The sequence below is a fragment of the Erythrolamprus reginae genome, chromosome 1, assembly GCF_031021105.1.
Source record: "Erythrolamprus reginae isolate rEryReg1 chromosome 1, rEryReg1.hap1, whole genome shotgun sequence".
NCBI lineage: Eukaryota > Metazoa > Chordata > Lepidosauria > Squamata > Dipsadidae > Erythrolamprus > Erythrolamprus reginae.
The window spans coordinates 73775984-73794486 of NC_091950.1; the positions used below are offsets into that span (position 1 = coordinate 73775984).

The 18503-nt window shown below is 43.2% G+C and overlaps 1 protein-coding gene across 1 annotated transcript in view; it reads right to left on the bottom strand.

The window, feature by feature from the left end:
* Positions 1 to 18503, bottom strand: part of AKAP6 (A-kinase anchoring protein 6) — a 271172-nt gene that overhangs the window by 27650 nt on the left and 225019 nt on the right. Inside the window, exon 11 of the mRNA XM_070734077.1 lies at positions 14540 to 14755. Within this exon, the coding sequence (XP_070590178.1) occupies positions 14540 to 14755 (216 nt within the window). The remainder of the gene's footprint in view (positions 1 to 14539; positions 14756 to 18503) is intronic.

Here is an 18503-nt window from a genome sequence, read left to right on the forward strand (position 1 = left end):
ACTCATTTATTATGTTGCTCGATCAGACATTGCATTTATTCACACAGTACTTCTATAAAGCTGAGCTTTCATTAGAGCCATTGGGAGGCCCAGATCTTTTTCTCTTAACTTGAGAAGGTGAAGCTCAAACAGATAATTAACCATGCAACAATGAGGAGGCTTGCCCAGTAAGCAGTAGTGTGAAAACAGTTACTCCTCACAAAAGAGGGGAAATTAGCTGGCTGGATAAAAGAGGAAGTGTCAGACTGGAAGACTGAAACACAGAAAGGAGGACTGCCAACTTAAGCAGATAGCTCTGATGCATCATTAATGCCATTTTTTAAATACCCAAACTCCACAGCTGTCCTCATCCAAAAGCATTTCAAACACCACCCATTATGAGGAACGAATATACCACACTGAAACAATTGCCCTTAAACGTCCCGTGTTCCTCTTTTTAATCATTGCCAACAGCAAAATGTCATAAGCTCTCAGTGCAGCATCTTAGTTCCACACGTCAAGGCAAACAGAACTTCTGAAAGAGAGAAATTCACTACATTTGTTACAAGAAAACATATCAGGGTTGGGTTTTTTCCCTCTTGAAGACTAATCTCTCCAGAAACAGAACGTTAAGTTTGATTCTGTTGTTTTCATACAGAACAGATTTAATTTATTGTGTGTATTCCTTTTCTAAACTACTTTATCTAGAACGGTGTTCCCTGAAGCAGCCCCCCTTTTTTGGCAGAGGTTCAGGTACATGCAGTGCCAAAAGAAATAGAATAAACAAACACTGCTTAATGCAGCTGGCTAGGTAATTTACATATTACTGCACACCAAACATAGAGACCTGAATATGGATTAGAGCTCCTGTTATGACACAAATGCTATATAGATAAAGAAAATGAAAATTCTAGCTACCCCTCAATTTACCGTTCTCAAGAGTGACATTTTTCTGTGCAATATATGTAGAAACATGTATGTGCATTTTAGGAATACATTAACACCCACAAAAGAAAATTATTGGGCAGAAAAATATATGTGAGAAAATTGATACTCTGGGTGTTTCTTCATAGCCTTGTACAGGCATTTACCTGCAATACCTGTAGGATTAAACCAGGAGCCATACAGAAGCTTCTCATCAGCCCAGCTATTTTATAGTTCTTTGTTACGGTAATTTAGTGGGAAGATCTGAAAACAAGCCTATATCACTGAGAATATTTATTAAGCATTTATTAAGCTCATGAATGTCTGCTCATACTCATTGGCATTGGAAATGTTGTAACATGCAGTCTTAAGCTACTTAGAGAATGTCAGAATGAAATTAGTTATTTAAAAAAATTAAGTACCACTTATTTATTAATTTATTTTAATTTATGCTTCAGTGTATTGTGAATTAATAAAAGCATTGGGCAAAATACAAAATAAGTAAGACATCTGTCTTGATAGCATTTTGAATCAGGAATGGACATATTTATTTACTTAATCAAATTTGAGATCAAATATATGGCTCAGGGACTATTATATGACCTGTATAATCCAGTACAAAGCTTCAAATCAGTTTAATTAATTCAGTGAAAAAACCTTTTAGCAAATGTTCTCTAGAAGTTCAAGGCAGCTTAGCAAATGTCTGTGTGAATGTTCGTGTGTGTTTTTTTCCCTTAATTTTATTGTAGTTAGATTGAGAGACATTTATTGATCCAAAAAAAAAATCCAGTATTTCTGTAAAGTATGATGACTCATATCTAAAAACAACAGCTATAGAATGGCAGCGCCGGACTTACCCGGCAGCAGGCTTTGCTGGAGGGACCGGGAGACACGGTCCCTCATGGCGGCCGCCATTTTGGATCCCGGGCGAAGTCTCGCGATGTGAGACTTCGCTCGGGAGGTCAGGCCTAATTGGCCAGGCTCCTGATTGGTCCGGGCGGGGCCTGCTTGCCCTATATAAGGGCGAGCAGGCCCGGGGCTCTCCCTTTTCGCCCGGACTGCAGAGCCTCGAGCAGACATTTGGTAGTCTGCTCGCGGCCGCCATTTTGTGCCCAGCCTCGTGCGAGGCGCCATTTGGGCCTGTTGGATAGCGAAAAGCCTTCTTTGACAGCGGAGCCAGCATCGGCTGGGCTCCGCTCCGGTTTGGAGCCCTATAGTCTCGCCTTGGGGGTTGTGTGGGGCGCTGCCTGTTGGTGGCCTCGCAGGCCCTTGGGGGTTTCCTGGGTGGTTGTAGGCCTTGTTCATAAAAGGCCTGGTGGTGGGCCTTGCTGCCGCCGTTGGGAGGGGTGGTGGTGTGGCCTCTTGGGGGGTTTGCACCTCTGAGGCCTGCTGCTTAGGGCAGGCCTTGCCTTGGGAGGGCAGGGTCCTTTGGGGGGTTTGTCCACGCCCTCTCCCCTTCTTTGTCAAAGATTAGATTCATAAGTCAGGGTTAATGGCCCCGAAAAAACGGCAAGCTCAGGCCCCTCCGGCCCAACCGGTGGTGCGGCCTAGGAGGGTTGCCAGGCCGTCTGCCCAGGCTCGGGCTGCGGCAGAGGGGCCCCCGGGGGTGGTCCCGGCGGTGGGGGGGGATTTATGCCCACAGTCCCTCAAACCGAGGTTTCCCCTTCTCTTTCTTGGGCCAGGGTCCTGGAGCGGCTCGATGAACTGGAGCGGTGGCGGTCGGGTGCAAGCCCGGAGGGGCTTCCCATGACTGCTACCGCAGCATGGGGCACCGTCCCCGAAGAGGAGCCGGCCCAGGAGGGGCAGGTTGCCCACACCACACAGCTGGCCCACACTGGGCAGACGGCCCAGGCGGGGCAGTGGTCATCGTTGCAGGGCCCAACAAGGATGGGCCCCCCGTGGATGGCTTCTACCCCTTACGGGGCGGGTGAGGTCGCACCACACGTAGGCACTTCACCGCTCCTTCCCATGCAGGGTCCCGGGTTCATTCCCCCCGCATTGGGGAGCGGAAACAGCTTCATGGGGGCTGCTGCGGGCGCCTGTGGACAGGTCTGGTCCCCGCCGGCCCTGCCAGTAGGGGCGCCAGGGGTATCTTTCACACCTGGGGCGGGGGTGGGAGGTTGGATCCCTCCTCAGTCGGCCATTATGCCACCGCCCCCTTTTGTGTATCCACCGGGGCTTGGTGTGCTGGGATCGGGGGCCACCACGGTGTGGGACCCGTTCGCCAGCATCAAGCCTGGGGCCATCCCTTGTGGGTTGCCCGCGACGCCTTTAGGTTATCATCTTCACCCGTCAGTGAAGGAGGCCATATGGCGGGGGGAGTATGTCGACCTTTTCTCCATTTTAAACAGGGAGGTCCCTAAACAGGACAAGGAGGTGGTGCCTGGGGAGAAGGTTAAGAAAACAAAGGTCACAAAGTGTTTCAGCTCTTGGCTGTACGCTTTTCTGACCTTTGCGTCGGTGGTAATACAGAGGCAGCTGGGTAGGGCCGCTGCCTTGCTGAAATACATCGACCTCATTGCGAGGGCCCACTTTGAATATGGGGGTACAATATGGAGGCATTACGATAAGGGGTTCAGGATGCGTATTGCCCATGACCCCTACTTGCCCTGGGATATGGTGGTTCCGGACCTTTGGTTCCAGGCCACGCATATGTCGGGGAAGGAGGGCTGCGATAGGACCGACAGCGGTCACTTTATGGAAGAGGAGCCCGTGACGCCCACGCCGGCCAAGGCCGTGGCGGGCGTCGTCGGGAAAGGGGCCTCTTTGGTGTGTCACGAGTTCGCTGCAAAGGGGGCGTGTTTTCGTCCCATTTGCAGGTTTCGTCATGCATGCGGGAGTTGTGGGGGGAACCATTCCACAGCCGTCTGTCCCCGCCCCAAGAAGGGGGCTGAAAAGAAGGGCGGGGGTCCCCCAAAGCCTCCCCCACCTGTTGGGGGTAAAGGGGCCCAGCCCAATTAATTTGCAAGTTCTTGAGGGTTGGTTGGGTGACTACCACCCTCGCCCGAGAGCGGACGCTCTCTGGCTAGGTTTCTCAGAGGGGTTTCGGATCCCTTACATGGGTGTTCGGAGGGCCTTCATGTCTGACAACCTTAGGTCGGTTGTTGGTCATGAAGACATTGTTAGGGAGAAGATTCGGAGGGAGGTGGCCGAGGGCAGGGTCCTCGGGCCCTTCCCGGAGCCACCCTTCCCGAATCTTCGTGTTTCGCCCTTAGGTGTGGTCCCCAAAAAGGCGAGTGGTGAATTTAGGTTGATTCACCATTTGTCTTTTCCCAAGGGGGAGTCAGTGAATGATTTCATTCCTGACGAGCTTTGTTCAGTCCGGTATGCATCCTTTGATGCTGCCGTGACTATGGTTAGGAAGTGTGGGGTGGGAGCCCTTATGGGTAAATGCGACATTAAGTCGGCATTCCGGCTCCTCCCCATTCACCCAGATGACTTTGGGCTGTTGGGCTTCCATTTCGAGGGGGGCTATTACGTCGACAGGGCCTTGCCTATGGGTTGCTCTGTCTCGTGCTCTCTTTTTGAGAGTTTTAGCACCTTTTTGGAGTGGGCGCTCAGGAGGCAAAATGGTCAGGGTACTGTCGTTCACTACCTTGATGATTTCTTGTTGGCGGGGCCTGCACATTCGGAGCAATGTTTTGCTCTCATGCGGGACTTAGAAGCCCTTTGTGCTCAGTTAGGGGTGCCTTTAGCCTCTGAGAAGACCGAAGGCCCCGCCACCAGGATTACCTTTCTGGGTATTGAATTGGACTCAGAAGAGCAATCTTCTAGATTGCCCCTAGAGAAGTTGGTTAAGATTAAAAGGAAGCTTGATGAGGTGCTGGGCTGCCGGAAGGTTACCCTACGGCAGCTTCAGGAATTGGCAGGCATTCTTAATTTTGCCTGTCGGGTAGTTGTTCCTGGTAGGGCTTTTTCCAGGAGGTTGTATGACGCGATGAAGGGGCTCCGTTTGCCCCATCATCGTACCCGCCTCTGCGCTGGGGTCAGGGCTGACCTCGGCGTGTGGCGGGATTTCTTGGTCAGGTTTAATGGTCTGTCTTTCTGGCGGCACGAGCTTCTTTTGGAAGCTGAGTTGCAGCTCTGCTCTGATGCCGCGGGGACTTGTGGTTTCGGGGTAGTGTTAGGTGACCAGTGGTGCTGGTCGGCATGGCCTCCGGAATGGAGTGCCTCTTCGTTGGTTAAGGACCTGACGTTCTTGGAGCTCTTCCCCTTAATAGTGGCCTTAGAGCTTTGGGGGGAGCAGTTTAGGGACAAGACCGTGCACTTTTGGTGTGACAACCTATCGGTTGTCCATGTGGTGAATGCCCTGTCCTCTAAGAGCGACAGGGTCATGCGGCTTGTCCGCCATTTTGTGCACAGGTCCTTGTCCCTAAACGCATTATTTTTGGCTAGGCACGTCCCCGGGTTGGATAACGGGGTCGCTGATGCCTTGTCCCGTGGTCAGTTGTCCAGGTTTCGGACCCTGGCCCCGTGGGCCCGAGAGGTGCCAGAGGAGTTCCCCGACCACCTCTGGAGTCTGGGAGGGATCCAGAGTGGTGGAGAGACGAGGCATCCCGGGCAATCCCCTTGTCTGTAGCGCCCGGCACCCTTAGGGCATACCAGCGTGCGGGTAAGGAGTTTGGGGATTTCAGGCAGGGCAGGGGTTACCAGCTTCGCTGGCCTGTCCCTGTAGAGCGCCTGGCCGAGTTCTGCGTCCAGCTTAGGCAGCGTGGCCTGTCAGTTAGGACGATCCGGTCCAGGTTGGCCGGCCTCGCCTTTCTGTCCAAGGCGGGGGGGTTTGCAGATTTTTCGGGTGACTTCCGCATCCGGAAGGTGCTGGAAGGCTGGATGAGGGAGCAAGCGGGGGCCCCTGGTGACACTCGTCGGGCTCTGGCGGTGGAGCAGCTGTCTTTAATCAACATGGTTTTTGGCAGTCTGTGTTCCTCATTGTACGAGGCCCGTCCTTTTTGGGCAGCGACTTGTGTCATGTTTTTTGGGGCCCTTAGGGTCAGCGAGGCCTGGCCTCATCTCAGGCTGACAATTCGCTCCGTGCCTTCCAGTACGCTGATCTGGCCTTTATACAAGGGGGGGTGTCCCTTGTGGTAAGGCGGTCTAAGACAGATCAGCTTCGCAGAGGGGTTACCATCTAACTTAGTGCGGCCGCCGACCAATCGGTGTGTACGGTGGCCGCCCTACAGCTTTATTGTGTCTGCGGGGGTCAGGTCCGGGGTACCTGTCTAGGCATTGGGACGGTACCCCTCTGACCCGTTTACAATTTTGGGCGTTAGTATCCAGGGCAATGGCCCAGGTGGGCATGGATCCCGCCGGTTATGGAACGCATTCGTTCCGTATCGGCGCCGCCACTAGCACGGCACTTTCTGGTTTCCCGGCCCAGTGGATTCGGGAGATCGTCCGCTGGCGGTCAGCGGCATATTTGGGTTATGTTAGGCCCGCTGAGGATCCTAGGCAGGGCTTAGGCTAGGTAACCTCTCTGTGTGTGTGTCCTCTTGCAGGTCCCCAAGCTAACATGATACCGACGGCGCTGCTGTGTGGCCACAGCATGATTTTCTGGGCCGGCCGCCTGGCGGCCAGGAGCGCCGTCGGGACCCAGCTGTCCCTGGGGCAGTGGGTCAGGGTTGCCTGGATGGGCCGGAGAAGTATGCGGTGGGAGGGTCTCCTACCGGCGTTGCTGGGCGGTCAGCATTCTGTGGCTGCGCCTAGCAGTATGGGGGGCGGCTCCTGGAGTCGTGCCCAAGTGGGTTTGGGTGGGCAGCGTCCTGTGGCCGCACCCAGGTGGCTGGTATTGCACTTAGGTGGCAATGACCTGTGCATGCTGGGAGGCCTGGCGCTGATCATCCAGGCACGCGAAGACCTGCGAAGGCTTCGTGAGGTATGGCCCACCACGCAAGTGGTGTGGTCAGAAATATTACCTAGGCTTGTGTGGAGGGACGCCTCTTCCCTTAGGGCCATTCACCGGGCTAGACGAAGGGTGAATAGGGCTATGGGTAAAACAGTTGGGGAATTAGGTGGGGTTGTAGTGCCCCATCCCCTTCTCACAATAGACCGGCCATGGCTTTACCGGGCCGACGGCGTTCACCTGTCAGAACAGGGGAATGCCATTTTCTTACAGGACCTGCAGCGGTCTCTGCGTGAGCTGGCGCAGCTAGAGGGGGGAGTCGGGGGGCCAAGATAGAGATCTGACCCCCGCTCCTGTGGCAGGTTAGGGGCGGAAAACTGGGGTGGTTTAGCAACCGCGCGTTCTCCCTTGGGCATCTTTGGGGATGATTGACAGGTTCTCCGCAAGCTCATGGAGGGAGTTTCTGCCTGAGCAGCTGGGGGGAACCTGTCTTTGGGTCCTGCACCTTTAATTCCCGGATTCGGGTTAGCCGGTGGGACCCCCCTCATGCACAGCATGGCAGGGTCGCAGGTGACGGCCTGGCCCTCACCTGGACTTGCATCAAGATACGCCCATGAGTTGCCCAGGAATGTTTTTTGGCATAACGTCATTTCCGCCCCGGAAGTATTTGTTTGACCCTGCAGGTCCATTTCCGGGTCATAGTTGATTATGCTAATTTATGCAAAGTATTGAATAAATTATGCAAATTTATGTTAATAAAAATGACCCAATTTAAATCCAGCTCTTGTGTCCGTGTCGTTACTCCGTCTCTCCAGCAATAAACCATATGTAAAAAAATGAAATTAAAGACATTTTGAATCTAAGCTGAATAAACTTGTGTTTCCAGAAGATAGATGCTTCAGAATGCCATGATATATAGCTTTGACCTGATACAGTAAGGGTGTTTTTCCGTTCATAAGGCATCTAATACCAGGACAAGAAAACACACACACACACACACACACACACACACTCCTCCAACTATGAGACTTATTAGAGGATTGCATATGTGTGTGTACATTCTCAGGAGGAGCAAACACTACTGACAGGCAAGAAGAAAAGGGATTCCAGGCCTTTGTACTGTGCCTTGACCCTAAAACAACTATGATAATGAGCAGTCTACAATAACAGCAAAGATATTCTATTCTCTCCTGCAATAACATTTGAGTGTCTAACAACTCAGATTATGCCATTCTTTCAAAATATTTTTTACTACAGCCTGTGCAATTAGTGCAACAGTAATCATATTAAACCCTTGGCATTACTAGAACAGAGATTACTTGTAGACAATACTCATTGCGAGCTTTTTGTTCTAAATTTTTCATGAGTTTACCAAAACTTTTTCAAAAGTTTTATTCTTTTTCTTTCTCCATTAGTTCCTTCTGTTTAAAATAATTACCTCATTTGCCATTAAGTCATTCAATTAGGGATTGCCCATACTAAGTGACAATTTATACAAATAACAAAAACGATGGCTCTTCCATTTGTGTCTTTAGTAGATTCCTCACCTTACACCCCCCCCCCAAAAGTATGTAATAACCATCAGACCACTTATTTGTTTTGCTTATTCTTAAAAGGAAAGAACAAGGACACTATTAGGACCAACTTTACCAAGACGTGTTTTCTTTTCCCAAAAAAGGCACAAAAGGAGAAGTGGATGAGGATATCGGCTTAGTGGCAATGCATCATTTTAACACATTTTGTTTTCCAGGTTTGCTTTTCATTCATTATAAAGAATCTGGGATTTTTCCCAACCTCTCTCAAATGGCACTTTCAGCAGCCTCTTTGACTCCTAAGAATAAGCAACCAAGAGAAAAGGCTTCTGGAAAGAAAATGCTTCGTAGGTTTTTTTGTTTTGTTTTTTTTGTTTTAAATAAGCTGTCTCACTACTGCAGATTTTTCCAAGTTCTTACAACTCTAATTAAAATGTGGTAATTGGTTATGTTACCTCAATTACCATGATGCATGGACACTGATGCAGAGCGACACCAATTGAATCCCTTGGGTGTTATACCCCAAGGCCATCCCATTTATTGTGGCCTTATTATTTTCAATTATGTGGCTGGATGTACAGCATACTTTCAAAGCCAACACACATGGGAATTGTGCTGGACACACAGAACAGTGTACTTACAGAAATGTTCAGCGGTAGATTAAAAATTTGCATGATGGAATGGAAGTGCTTCTCAAAACCACATTAATAATACGAGTCAGGAATATTATACAGAATCAGTAACAGGCTATCAGGCCATTCCAAATTGATACTACTGCTTCAGAATGTCTGTTTCTCTGTTGGGAATTAGTAACTTGTAGATTGCAACCCAAGCAGGTTGTAGCTGAGATAAATTTGAAGTCTAGGTCAGTTAAATCAAAAAACAGGAAAGGACAAAAATCCTTTCAAAGGTCCACTAGAATTGCTGTCCAATAAGTTCAAATAAATAAAAATAATAACATGCTTACTTTGTAAGATTTTTTCCCCTTCTTCTTTCACAGATTTATGTTGGGAGTGGGTGGTTAAATTAAAAAATGTGTTTTTATATTTTAAAATATATTTAAGGAGCAATCGTATGAAAACTTAGTCAGAAGCAAGACTATGGGCTGGATTTATTTATTGCATTATGCCTTGTTTGTTTAACTGTGGTTTATATAACCATGGTTTATGAAACAAACAACTGTCACAAAACATTAAGCTACAGATCATTCCATTTATTCACACGATAGCAGGATGTACTAAACATGTTAAATGAAAACCAAACATTTTGGATTAAAATATGTTTTATCCGCCCACATGGTTTGCTGCCTGAAAAGTAAGGACAGGAATATGATATAGTGTATAATTTATTTGTTTGTTTGTTTGTTTGTTTGTTTGTTTATTTATTTGATTTGATTTGATTTGATTTGTATGCCGCCCCTCTCCGCAGAATGGATACATCTCTCTAGAAAGAATGGATTTAGAGCAAGACCTGGCCAGTGAATGGGTAGCTTAAACGCAAGGGTGAATACCTCACACTGTCTATTTTTTTTTTCCTGGATAGGAGACAAAAGAAGCATCAAAGCAACTGCTGGTTAAGCCTTCTATGTTTTCATTTTCCTCAGGAAATGAAAAAAAGAGATAGCATATAAGGGTCTAATGAATAAACTGGCCTTCGGGGGGGAAAATGAGGAAGAAGGCCAGAAAAATAAGTGTGGGGTCTTCTTGTTCAACTGACATTTTCTTTTCAAAGTCGAGTATAATAATACAAAATTGTTCATATTTACATGTATTTATTAGGAACAGTTTAAACATTTCCAAGTTTCAGCTGGGAAAACATTAGCTTTCAGTTCCTTCAGTTAAAGGGGCATTAAAATGTCACTTTCACAACTGATGTAGTATTAAAAAGTTTTCATCAGAATATAAAATACTGTATGGAACAGCTATAAAATACAGACAATTACACAGACACACATATGTAAACACACTATTAAAACAGAATAGTTTAATCTAAGAAAAAGATTCCCTGAATTACTAGTTTCTATCCAAAATTTAGAGCATTCTGTTCAAAATACTATTTTTCATAGATGCTGAATGCAACTCCCAGAATGGTCAGGATGGCTTTAGAATTCAGGGAGTTTTAATTCAACACAATGGAAAGACTTCCTCAAAGGAAGAGGAGTTTAGAAATCCTTATGAATCACACACACAAGTAACATATTTCAGAACCTTTAGAGAAGGAAAGAAAGTTTGTAACCAAAGGAAAGAATAGTGGATTAGCAATTAGGCAACTGGATGGATTGAATTAATTTAGTGTTGCTTACTCATTTGATTTTTTGGGAAATGTTAAGATGGGCCTGGAAATCCACACTGTTCTTAGACCCAGCATGGAATAAACTAATGGTTTTGTTATTGTTATTAATGTTCATACACCTGTTTTGAACATTGAGAAATTGGCATGCACTAATTACAAAATTGAGACCCATGATGTATATGTGTGATGTGTTTTATCTTTAAAATAGTTACACATTCAAAAGAGGGGGGAAAGAAGGATCATGCATTAATGCCAATTTGGGAAAGTTAAACTAAAGTATAAAGTCCTTCTTTCTAGAAAATATTAAAACACTGGTTGTGTCAAGCAAATTCAGGATTCACGGTGAAAAGAAAATAATTGCTTAACATGTCTTTTGATCACCCAGTGCTTTTCATCCAAAAAAGGAATATTAGACAGCCAGCTAATCGCCCCAACCTGGAGTTCTTTTGCTTAATCTTTCCTCCTTTGGGAGCAGGGGAGGAGGAAAAGAAAAAAGATACAATACTGAAATTAAACAGAGAAATTAAACACCCGATTAAATCTTTGAGCAGTAATAATAGAATGCCAGTAGATACCATTAGTAAAAAAAAAAATAGATAAAGGAAAATATTAGAACAGCACTTTAAAGAAAAGCTCCTAACCTTCCATATTTCATGATGTAATGATCCAAGGAATCTTTTTCCATATCAGTGACTTAATAATATCAAGTAAGATCAGAGATGCAAACACATCCGCTTTATTTTACATATTACAGTATATTTTGGACAACCTCAATTAAAACACACATACACACACAGTTTCCCAGGGAAACCTATTCATTTGCCAAGACTGGCACAACATCAAGCTCAAGGAAATAGACAAGGCAGAGAAAGCAACTTTGGGATCAACCCAAGAAATGACTACACAGGAACTGAATGAAAGTAAATGCTGTAAAATGCCAGCTTGGAATTGGGGGACAGTGAATGCAGCAGAAGTTAACGAAATTCAATTCCAACCAGAACATTTGGATTTTAAGAACTCTTTCATCACTGGAAAAATACTTACATACGAAGGCCCACATTTTTATATGTTTGCAGCTACAAGTTTCCACAAAACAAAAATATCATCTGTGCTCCAAATCAAACCTAGAAAGAAATTTTGATAGATGCCATATCCTGGCAGGAAGCAAGTTGTGTTCCCTACTAGGTAAAAGATAATTCAGTCCAACAAACAAGGCCAGGTTTTCCCAGGCAAAGTGGGAACAAAGCAGTGTGGAGCTTGTGAAGTTCTGTCCTGAGACAAAGGAAACATAGTCCCCTGTCCTTTTGCTCTCCTATATCTCCTATACCTTTCTTCTATTCCTATATCTCTTCTTCTATTCTTTCATTGATATGTTCTATTCCTATATTTTCTTTTCTATTCTTTCTTAGATATATTTTACTATGAGTATCTTCTCTATAACCTTCATCATGTATTTTACTATGTGTAAATAGATATATACCTATTAAAACCCTCATTGTGTATTGGACAAAATTAAAAAAAATATAGTGCTACCTCACCACCCCATCGATTCCTATCCAAATAAAGTCACAAGGCTACTTCACTCCTGTTGCAGAAGCAGCATTCACCTTTGATTAACACACATCCACTTATTTAGAGGTCCTGCAGTACCTCCAAGCAATTGCCTGACTGGAAAAGAGAAAAGTGGTTCCCATCAGCAGCACTCTTGTGTGTTCAGGTTTTCCCATGGCTGCTCCTTGCCTCTGGTTGAGGCAGAAGAGAACAGGACCTTCTAGAAGGTGAAATTGAAATGGAAGCACAAGACACACAAAAACCCAGCCCACTGCTGGTTACAGATGTTTTAAATGAAACAAGATCACTTTCTCTGCTCCTGGCCATATGTCATATATTCACAGCTAAAGTGTATGAGAACATAGGGAGTGAGACAGAAATGGTTTGCTGCAGGGTTAGCTGGAGTTGCCATACTTCTAGTGTGCTATTCATAGAATAAAATAGAATAGAGTAGAGTAGAATAGAATAGAATAGAATAGAATAGAATATTATTGGCCAAGTGTGATTGGACACACAAGGAATTTGTCTTGGTGCATATGCTCTCAATGTACATAAAATAAAAGATAGGTTTATCAAGAATCATAAGGTACAACAGTTAATGACAGTTCGGTTACAAATAAGCAATCCAATCATCATCATCATCATCATCATCATCATCATCATCATCATCATCATTTATTAGACTTGTATGCTGCCCCTCTCCGGAGACCCAGGGTGGCTCACAATATCTCAAATCATATTAGAAGCCAGTCAATATATTATGCAAAATCAAATGACTGTTGGGGGCAAAGGTGAATTCTGCAAAGACAGCAACCATACTGTAAGTCTGCTTCTTCAGAAAACACTTCTTCTACAGTGCATAATTAAGCTGTGGAATTCACTGCACCAGTGAATTAGCTTTAAACATTAAAGCTCATTTTAAAAGCTTTAAATAGCAATTGAATATATTTCTGATCTATCAATGGCTCGAACACATCTGGCTTCCAAATTAATGGCAGAACAAAGATGGTTGAGGCTAGAAAAGCATCTCATTTTCTACTCTGAGATCAAAATGCTGAACAAAGATGGATCTTAGTCTGATCCAGCAGAGCTATTTTTAAGTTCTGATCTTTATTTTAGAAATGTTTTGAGTTGCCTTGAAAATACTGGCGAAAAACCTGAGATTATTAAACTAAGCTGATCCTGTCAATCAATGGGTAAAATCCAAGAAAATGGATGACAGTACTAATATTTGCCAAGGATGATATGACTGTTCTGCAGTACAGTGGGTTGGAAAAGATTAGATATAAAACAATTCTAATACAGGTAACATTTGATTTATCCAATCAATTGGGCCCATAATTTCAGTTGTAAGTTGGTGTGGTCATAATATGAAGCATCACATGACAGGATCTGAAAGTACAACTCTTTTTTGTTACAATGGTCATTAAGCAATCATCATAAACCAGATGCATTTTACTCAATGATGTTTTTGCTAAAAACTGGAAGAACTGCTGGATATCAGCAAAAAAATAAATGTCAGAAATCATGATTATCTGACTGTGGGATGCTGCAAATAGCAGTAAAAGTGAGCTGGTTGCCAAGTTTCCAAAATGTGACTGTGGGGATGCGTGTAGCTTTGTAACTCTGAAAACAGGTCATACATAACTCTGGGGATGGTTCATAGTAACTTTGAACCATTGTTAAACAATCTGCCATAAGATGACTATATCTATAATACTACAAGCTCAAACGCAACATTTAGGACCTCACATTTTCCTTACTTTATGATTTTATTAGGGATGAACATGGCAATGGTGCTATAGCAGAAGAAAAAATAGAGAGTATTTAGATATGAACTAGGAGTCACTGGCAGGTAAATGATACATACCTAAAACTACTTTCTAAACTGCAAACACCAATTCCATAGACTTGCTCCTGCTTCATTCCCTATCACAACACTAACTGAAAATTATCCCAAAAAAGGCAATCCCAGATGCTAAAAGAATGTCTACCCTTGATTTACCAAAGAAAGAAAGAACGAAAGGGAGGGAAGGAAGAAGGAAGGGAGGAAGGGAGGAAGGAAGGAAGGAATTTTTAGACTAAATGTTAAGAAGGACTTATGTTATTTATCTACCATTAGTTTTTGTTCTCCAGAAATAATTTCATTCAATACAGACATTAAACAATATAAAATACAGAATTGTATTCTTTAAAATAATTTCTGTCCAACCCATTAATCAGTTGATTCCATCCATGTGGAAATTAAGATGTGAATTTAGAAGAAAAAAATCCCCAAAACAAATTATTTGGTTCCTATTGTTATTCTTGCTATAGCATATTTTTTTTAAAAAAAGGTTGAGACAACGGAACAGTAAGTCTAAAGGGAATGGATGGGAAGAGAGGGAGGGAAAGGGAGGTAAGTCAGACAGGTATCACTTACTGGATGCTTTGCCAACTTCTTCTGCAATCTAGTTTGCCACTGGACTGCTTGCATGATGATAGCTTCCCACCTTCTTTCAAGATTTACAATTATCAGCTGCATCGACTGATGGTCCGCGTTCAGATTACAGGTATCCTGATCATCGAGGAGGTGTTGGCACAAACGTAACACTGAGCCTACCCCTCGACGCCTCTGCTTGATTTCACAACACAGAGACTGTGGACAGAAGAAGGTTCAATGTCAATATACCATTATTGATTTTAATGGATTCTATGGTCACCTTTTGTGTTTTGCATTTTGTTTTGGTTGTTGTTAAGCCACCTTGGGCTTTTTTTTTGTATAAATAGAAAGGTGGGGTATGTCACACATATAACCTTTATAACAGGTAGTCCTCGACTTACAACAAATCATTTTAGGAACCATTCAAATTTACAACGGCACTGAAAAAGTGAACTTAAGTCCATTTTTAAATCACTTATGACGGTTAAAGCATCCTCACAATCGATAAAAATTCAAATACTTGACAATTGATTTATATTTATGACGGCTGCTGTGTCCTGTGGGTCCGGTGATCACTTTTCATGACCTTCTAACAAGCCAAGTCAACGGGAAAGCCAAATTCACTTAACAACTATGTTACAGCTTAACCATCACAGTGATTCATTTAACAACTGTGGCAAGAAAAGTAGCAAAACAGGGAAAAACACACTTAACAAATGTCTCACTTAGCAACAGAAATTTGGGGCTCAATTTTGGTTATCAGTTGAGGACTACCTGTATATTGTACACATACCTTTCAAGAATGAGTTGTAGATTGCAGCAGCTCTTGAGTGAACAACAGTCAGATCAAAATGCAAATGCGTTCCTGTAAAGATGGATAGCTAATTTTGAAAATAATATATCAGTGATGTGTCCCTTCTTTGTTCAAACGTTTTAGAAGTCTTGTTGTTGGTGCCATAGACTTAAGTTGTTTATATTCACTAAGACAATTTTTTTTAAAAAAGATTGTTCCCTAATTAATTTTTTTTATTGCTTTCTTGGATGAATTTACACTGTTTCACAACCGGACAGAAAGGAACTGCTTGGAAAGTTGGAAAGCTCCAAAGGAAGGCCTTTTATTTTTCAGGACAATGGCTTACATCAGGAATATATTTGTAAACAGATTCCTAACTAGAGTGATGAAGCCTACTTTGGATTGATCTTAGTCTTCTGCATAAGCTTTGGAAATAGATTATTGGGGGGGATCCCTCCATGACATATATGGGAACGGATGGATCAAAGAAGAGGGAGAGAAAAATGTTATCATCTTGATCTCTAGTTAGGATTTATGACATGGGAACCCTACATGATAATAACATCCTGACATGATATGTCTCTTGCTGGGCATAGTGGCAAGTGGTCTGCAGCCAGTTTATACACAAGGCCATTTTTTTCCAATCGACTCTGTCCATCAATCTATTCTGTGCCTGCAGAAGGGTACCTGCTGAGGCATGATGGAAATTCAAAGACAAGTGCCTTCTGCAGAAGCTTCCCCTTTGTAGAATGTCCCACCACCAGAAATAAGATCTGTATTCCTCCATCTTGATTTTTTAGCAAGCTGTTAAACACTTGGCTTTTCCAAGTATCTTCAAGATGATGGAGTTAAGTTTGAATTTAATCATAACATGTATAAGGGCACTAGCAGTACTGATGTAATGTACTGATTGTCTGATAAATGGTTTATACCATCTAAAGACATATACACCACAAGTATTGATATTTTTGATTGTTTATTTTATTTGTTACTGATTCCTTGCTTTAAACTACTTAGGGTTTGAAGGAGTGAAGCAGTATAAGAGCCTTAAAATACATATATAAAAATTTTAGAGAATTGGCTAGCATAAACAATTGATAAATAAATAATGCTGTATGAATTACTTTACATGGGTGGTTATAATTAGTGATGGGCGAACCGAACCTGCACAATTTGGGTCCGTACCGAATTTTGCGGTGTTTGGTATGCCGAACCCGAACCCCAAATTTCTTGAAACTTCGGGCAAATTTCGGGGTCGTGTTCGGCGTTCGGAGCTTTGACATCACTGGCAGGTTGCTAAGGACACCAAGGTGATCACTTCCTGTATTCCATGGAATCCAGGAAGTGATCACCTTGGCGTCCTTAGCAACCTGCCGGTGACGTCAAGGCTCTGCCCCGGAATCTGTTCGTGGGAGGGATTCCCCAGCTCCTTCAAAGGGATGTCTTCACGTAAAAATAAACATGATTCCCCATTCGGGTTCGGTTCGTATTCAGCTGAATTTTGCGTAAAGTTTGTCCGAACTTGCCGAACAAACACATTGTTGGGTTCGCCCATCACTAGTTATAATCTTATATCTGGATTTGGCTATTATAATTTCACCTATGCAGAGCTACCCTTAGTTCTAATCCTATATTTAGTATAGAACTGAGGAGAACGCATGTATCCCCTTGTAAAAAGCATTGCAGGGGGCAATATCCTGGTGAAAACCAAAGGGTTTTAAAATTCTGTATGGCTTTGGTTCAGACAACCTGAGAGAACACACAGGGTCCATAAGACATCTGCTTCTAATTCAGTCTTTGAGGTCATCTGAAAAGTTTTATCTACAATTGCCATGGCATATCCCATAGCATCTCACAATGAAGTCTTTTTTCTGTAGGACCTCTACTTCTTTGTAATGATAAATTGGTAACCTAATATTTGTATTTTCCCTTTTTAAAAAATCATGAAAAGAACCTGCTAAAAGAGCTTTTCAGCTGGTGATTTTAATTGTTTTAATATTTCAGGTATTTTGATATTGTAAACTGTAGAGAGATTCACTAGGTAGTTGGTATGATAACCTAACAATGAATATGTATTGAGACTTATTCTATCATTTTGGGATCCAGAACTTGAAGTTATATTTACAGAATGTTCTCAGATATAAACCTACCATCATCAAAGACCTTTAAGCAGAACTTTCCAATAGATAGGTATCAAAGTTCTGATTCTTGTGTATCAGACTTCACACAAACCAGAACAATCTTGAATATGTTTACTCTTCAGAAAATCACGTCCATATTCAGTTACTAACTATCAGTAGAAGTTTCACAGATTCAACAAAGCTGGATAATATCTTTTTATTACAAAGAACTATAGACGCAGATTTTGCCTCTAACAAAATCCAGGACTTGATATCAAACAGAGAGATACATACATCAATTTAACAATCCATTAAAGGGGATAGGATGTCCATTAAATCTGAATGAGCATAAATTATGGTTGTGCATTATTGCATTAATTTATGTCATTTGCATTATTACATAGTTGTTGTCAATAATGTCATTTCCTGGAAGACTTCTATTTAAGAGACAGATATTCATTTAATGGACGTTAAATGGGGTGGCAAATGAATGAAAAAAAATGGCCATTGCATCAGAGCAAAAGCCCATTAAGCTATGATTTCACTATACCTATCTCAGCTTAGGTTTTAAATCCTAGGCCATTTCCTCTGTTCTCTTGAGTCAACAGTCTTTTGACATTTCTTTTCCTTGTCAGGAGTATTAGATACATCCATTGCACATTTACATAACAATTCTGTGTGGTCTCAATTCCCTGATTGCACTCACAACTTCATGAACTTATTTATTCATGAGGTTCCTAAGATGCTCCAATTAGTTATGATGGGCATAACTTATATCACTGAATATAGAATGTGTGTGTGCATGTATGTTTGTATGTATATGCCCAGCCGGGGGTTGCCGGTGCGCTGCGAGTGCAGCTTCAAGTGTACATGTATGTATATCCCAGCAAGATTTTGCTTCTGTACATGTTCAGGAAGCCAAAAATTACAAGGGGATGTGTGTGCAAGAGAGATTTCGGGGATTTTTTGCTTCTGCGCATGCACAGAAGTCAGAAATCACCGAAATCTCACACATGCGTGTGACTCCTCATAAGATTTTGCTTCCTGCTCA